The sequence below is a fragment of the Lacerta agilis genome, chromosome 2 (genome assembly GCF_009819535.1).
Source record: "Lacerta agilis isolate rLacAgi1 chromosome 2, rLacAgi1.pri, whole genome shotgun sequence".
NCBI classification, from domain to species: domain Eukaryota; kingdom Metazoa; phylum Chordata; class Lepidosauria; order Squamata; family Lacertidae; genus Lacerta; species Lacerta agilis.
The window spans coordinates 107,859,681-107,864,970 of NC_046313.1; the positions used below are offsets into that span (position 1 = coordinate 107,859,681).

The 5,290-nt window shown below is 46.9% G+C and overlaps 1 protein-coding gene across 1 annotated transcript; it reads right to left on the minus strand.

Moving 5' to 3' along the window:
- Positions 1 to 623: 623 nt before the first annotated feature.
- LOC117042403 (natural cytotoxicity triggering receptor 3-like) lies at positions 624 to 2,414 on the minus strand. The gene is made up of 2 exons (XM_033141950.1): positions 2,059 to 2,414; positions 624 to 754 (listed from the first exon to the last, which is right to left on the minus strand). Exons 1-2 carry the CDS (start codon positions 2,387 to 2,389, stop codon positions 624 to 626), a joined length of 462 nt encoding a protein of 153 aa, XP_032997841.1. The 5' UTR covers positions 2,390 to 2,414.
- Positions 2,415 to 5,290: the final 2,876 nt, after the last annotated feature.

Below are 5,290 nucleotides of genomic sequence, written 5' to 3' on the forward strand. Positions count from 1 at the left end.
CAAATGAAGGATTGAGAGGGCCGCTCACGGATTGGGTAGCTAGAGAGAGAGTTGCTACTGTTGCATGTTACTGAGTACTATATAAGCAGGCTAGCTCAGTGCTTCAGTTCAGTTCTGTTCCACCCTGAGAATAAAGAGAGCTGCTTGGAGAATCACTGTGTCGTCTGCTATGTCCACCCACTATTTAATACCTCGGGTGCAAAAATGTTGTAGGCTGGCTCTGCCCCTCAAGACTGAATTCTGCAGATCCTCAAGCAGATCCTGGCAGTGAATGAGCTTGCTAAGCACGCTAAGTAGGATTGAGGGCACTGCTCTCTGTCATGGAAGGGGCTCATTACCTTTTCCTCTTGTCCTCCTCGCGCTTGTATGTTTCATTAGGGATTAAAAAAAACAAACCTAATTAAGCATTGGCCTTCCCCTGAATGGATTCAGGACTGAGACTGGGTAGGCTGGCTAGACCACTCAGGTCACCTTGATCAGCGGCATCAGGTTGGGGGCCGGAATTGGATCTGTAGGGTGGACCACACTTTCCTGGCAATGGCAACCTTCTGCCCCATTCCCCTCCTGACTCTGTATATGGTCCAGAAAATGCCAGCTTCTGCAGAGGGAGGGGGGTCTGAGGGTTACTCACATTTATTCCCATAATAAAGACGTGTCACCAAAGCAGTGGTTGTAATTCCAAAGGCACAGAGGACGGCACGCAGGAGAAGCCATATGAGGACCATGGTATCCCCTTGTGGTGCAGAATTAGATCCTGGGAGATTCCAAACACGGGAGAATAGATTAAGATAGGGGAACACAAAGACATATAACCAAGACCACATAACACCGGTCCTGAAAGACCTTCATTAGCTCCCACTATGTTTCTGAGCACAATTCAAAGTGTTGGTAGAGGTAAAGGTAAAGGGACCCCTGACCGTTAGGTCCAGTCATGGACGACTTTGGGGTTGTGGCGCTCATCTCGCTTTATTGGCCGAGGGAGCCGGCGTACAGCTCCCAGGTCATGTGGACAGCATGACTAAGCCACTTCTGGCAAACCAGAGCAGCACACGGAAACGCCGTTTACCTTCCCACCGGAGCGGTACCTATTTATCCACTTGCACTTTTGGGCGTGCTTTCAAACTGCTAGGTTGGCAGGAGCTGGGACCGAGCAACAGGAGCTCACTCCATAGCGGGGATTCAAACCGCTGACCTTCTGATCAGCAAGCCCTAGGCTCTGTGGTTTAGAAGACCACCGCGCCATCCGCGTCCCCAAAGTGTTGGTACTGACCTTTAAAGCCCTAAACAGCCTCGGCCCAGTATACCTGAAGGAACATCTCCACCCCCATCATTCAGCCCAGACATTGAGGCCCAGCTCCAAGGGGCTTCTGGTGGTTCTCTCACCTCGAGAAGTGAGGGAACCAGGCAGAGGGCCTTCTCAGTAGTAGTGACCACTCTGTGGAATGCCCTCCCCTCAGATGTCAAGGAAATAAACAACTATCCAGTGTGGTGTAGTGGTTAAGAGCGGTAGACTCATAATCTGGGGAACCGGGTTCGTGTCTCCGCTCCTCCATATGCAGCTGCTGGGTGACCTTGGGCTAGTCACACTTGTTTGAAGTTTCTCAGCCCCACTCACCTCACAGAGTGTTTGTTGTGGGGGAGGAAGGGAAAGGAGAATGTTAGCCGCTTTGAGACTCCTTCAGGTAGTGATAAAGTGGGACATTAAATCCAAACTCTTCTTCTTCTTCTATCTGACTCTTAGAAGACCTCTGAAGGCAACCCTGTTTAGGGAAGTTTTTAATGTTTGATGTTTCATCGTGTTTTTAATATTCTGTTGGGAGCCATCCAGAGTGGCTGGGGAAACCCAGCCAGATGGGTGGGGTATAAATATATTATTATTATTATTATTATTATTATTATTATTATTATTATTCACTTTTGCTGCCACTTCTCAGAACTTACAGACGACCAAAAGCTATTCAGGTCAGCTTGATCTGGGGCACCATATTGGGAGCCTGAATTGGACAATACAATCGGCCCATACAAAAGCCAGGCCTCCTAGATTTTCCATCAACTTACCTTTCAGGTCTTCTTTAAGCACGCGAAGCTCAGTCCCGTTCCCTGACGTCTCCTGGAATCCAGGGATCTTCACCATGCATCGGTACACCCCTGAGTCGTAATGTCTCAGATCCCGTATCTCTATGTCGGCTCTTCTCTCCAAGAGGAAGCCCTGCTCCGAGGTCGGACTCACCCTTCCCATGAATTCCCGGGTGGTCTTTCTGACCTCCACCCCTGGCTCCTTCACCCACCGGAAGCTCCCAACCTTGGGCTCTGAGGTGGAGTTGTACGAACAGTGCAAGGTGACGGAACCGCCTTCAGTGCCTTCTGCTGAGCTGGGCTGGGAGACCATGAGGGGTTGTTGAGCCTGGGAAGCTAGGAGAACAAAAATGGAAGAGTCAGGAGATAAGGCAGGTGTCCCACCCAACACAGCTCAGATTGCTGGACAGCAATTCTCACCATCCCCAATCATATGCCATGCTGTTCTTGGCTTACGGTCTCTCTGTGCAATTGTCTTTGTGCTTCTCCTCAGTTGTCTCCCTTCTGCCAAATTTTAGGTCATAACAGCCTTGTATTTAATCACTCACCTGGTCACTAAAGGGACACAGAAATCTCTCTTTTACCGAGGAAGGGTATTGGTTCATCTTCTTCCAAATTATCTACACTTACTAGCAGCAGCTGCCAAGGTTTCAGAGTGGGGTCTCTACCAGACCTCTCTGAAGTTGCTGAGCATTGAACCCCGGCCAATCTGCCTGCAAAGCATGCATACACACACACACAACCCAACCCAACCCAACCCAACCCAACCATACACAATCCTAAGAGGCTGTTAGCCTTTCTTCCCTATTCTGGCTTCAGAGGAAGGCTTATCTTCTTATGGAGCTAGACCAGTGTTTTTCAACCTTTTTTGGGCAAGGGCACACTTGTTTTATGAAAAAAATCACGAGGCACACCACCATTAGAAAATGTTAAAAAAATTAACTCTGTGCCTATATTGACTATATATAAAGTAATTCTCTTGAATAGGAATCAAATAAACACAATTTTTCCCACGGCACACCAGGCAACATCTCACGGCACACTAGTGTGCCGCGGAACAGTGGTTGAAAAACACTGAGCTAGACAACGAGTCTCTTAGCAGGGTAGTAAATATTTCTGTATGCAAGTAAGGTTTGTGGGCTTGTTTGCAAGGCTGGATTGCCGGGCGGTCAGGTTTCGTTCAGCCTTTCTGAGATTATTTACACAATGCGCATTCAACAGTTGGAATGTGGCATACAAACGTTGAGAATTATTATTATGGAGATTTTTTTTAAAAAAAAAATCAAAGTAGGTATCTGGATTGAAATTTGAACTGTTGCTTTTCTGCAAGCAATTCTTTCAACTGTTTTCTTGCATTTTGTAATAGCGTTCGTTTTTATATTTTACATGCAATCGTTTTATATATGTTTTTATTGTATTGTGAAATCACTTAAAGATGCCTCATAGGAAGCAACTCATAAATTTAAACACAATTGCCGTCGTACCTTGGTTTTCAAACAGATTAGTTCTCAAACGTTTTGGCTCCCGAACGCCGCAAAACTTGAAGTGAGTTTCTGAAGAAGTGTGCATGCACATGAAAGCTCATACCAAGAACAAACTTCATTGGTCTCTAAGGTGCTACTGGAAGGATTTTTTAAATTTTAATTTTTTATTTTGTCTCGAAGTGAGTGTTCCGGTTTGCAAACTATTTTTAGAAGCTGAACGTCCGACGGGGCTTCTGATTGGCTGCAGGAGCTTCCTGCAGCCAATCAGAAGCCACGCTTTGGTTTCCAAACATTTTGGAAGTCGAATGGACTTTCAGAATGGATTCCATTCAACTTCCAAGGTACGACTGTATAATGATAATAACTCCTCTTGCACAATGGGACTCCCTCCCTCCCTCCCAGGGCATGCATCCCATGCCCTGCTAAAATCTTCAGGGTGTTGTATATATCAAAACAGAACCCCTGGAACAGATTGAGGGGTGCTTGAGAGGAGGAAAGGGGGAGAATTTCCTGTTGCACAAGCAGAAATCCTTTCGCTGATGGAATGTCCTATTATTAGGAATCTGCGCACTTTTACTGTTTCGTGCAGGATCACACATCCAGACAGGGTCTGTGTGGGATTTACTTTTTTTGTAAGAGGGATATTAGCAAGGCCACACACACACACCCTACACACATCCCCTTCCGTTCCATGTAGCTGTTGCCGAATTTGGGTTTGTGGAAGTATTTTGCAATCGTGACATGAGGATGGAGCATGTGGGCAGGCTGTTGGACAATGGTACGTGAGGGGAAGTAGCCGACCAACTTCCTGTTTGACGATAAAAGGCAAAAGTGCGCGAAGAAAGCAACCATGTGCAATCTACCCCTGCTTTTCTTTCCCTCTCTGTAGGTCTGTCTTTGGATCATTTGGATCATTTTAGCCTAGAAAGGGAGTGCAGGAAATATCTGGAAGGCCGGGAGCAGAACTGCATCCCAAAGCAGAAGCTTGTCTCAATAAAATGAAGCCTTGGAAATGTATTGCTTGGGTATCCATTGCTGTGATAACCAGCTCTGTATTTTGTATATTTAACTTACGGAACCTACACAGCATCTTAAAAAGCAGAGACATCACCTTGCCGACAAAGGTCCATATAGTTAAAGCTATGGTTTTCCCAGTAGTGTTGTGTATAGTACAGTAGTAATGTATGGAAGTGAGAGCTGGACCATAAAGAAGACTGATCGCCGAAGAATTGATGCTTTTGAATTATGGTGCTGGAGGAGACTCTTGAGAGTCCCATGGACTGCAAAAAGATCAAACTCATCCATCCTTAAAGAAATCAGCCCTGAGTGCTCACTGGAAGGGCAGATCCTGAAGTTGAGGCTCCAGTACTTTGGCCACCTCAAGAGAAGAGAAGACTCCCTAGAAAAGACCCTGATGTTGGGAAAGATGGAGGGCACAAGGAGAAGGGGACGACAGAGGATGAGATGGTTGGATAGTGTTCTTGAAGTAACTAGCCAAACTGCAGGAGGCAGTGAAAGACAGGAGTGCCTGGCGTGCTCTGGTCCATGGGGTCACGAAGAGTCGGACACGACCGAACGACTGAACAACAACAACAACTGACTGGGGGGATACCAGCTCCCAGCTACCACCAACCTGTTTTCAGTGTGGTGGGAGGGGAGGGATCAGGCCAGTGGTCCTTCACTCCACCATTTTGTTCTCACAATGGCCACCCAAATCCCTGTGGGAAGCC

What these genes read in the sequence shown, in the direction of transcription:
- LOC117042403 (XM_033141950.1), bottom strand. Translation starts at nt 2,389, where the DNA reads ATGGTCTCCCAGCCCAGCTCAGCAGAAGGCACTGAAGGCGGTTCCGTC. An exon ending in GCTTAAAGAAGACCTGAAAG is followed by an intron (nt 755 to 2,058) that starts GTAAGTTGATGG and finishes GGAATCTCCCAG; the next exon opens with GATCTAATTCTGCACCACAA.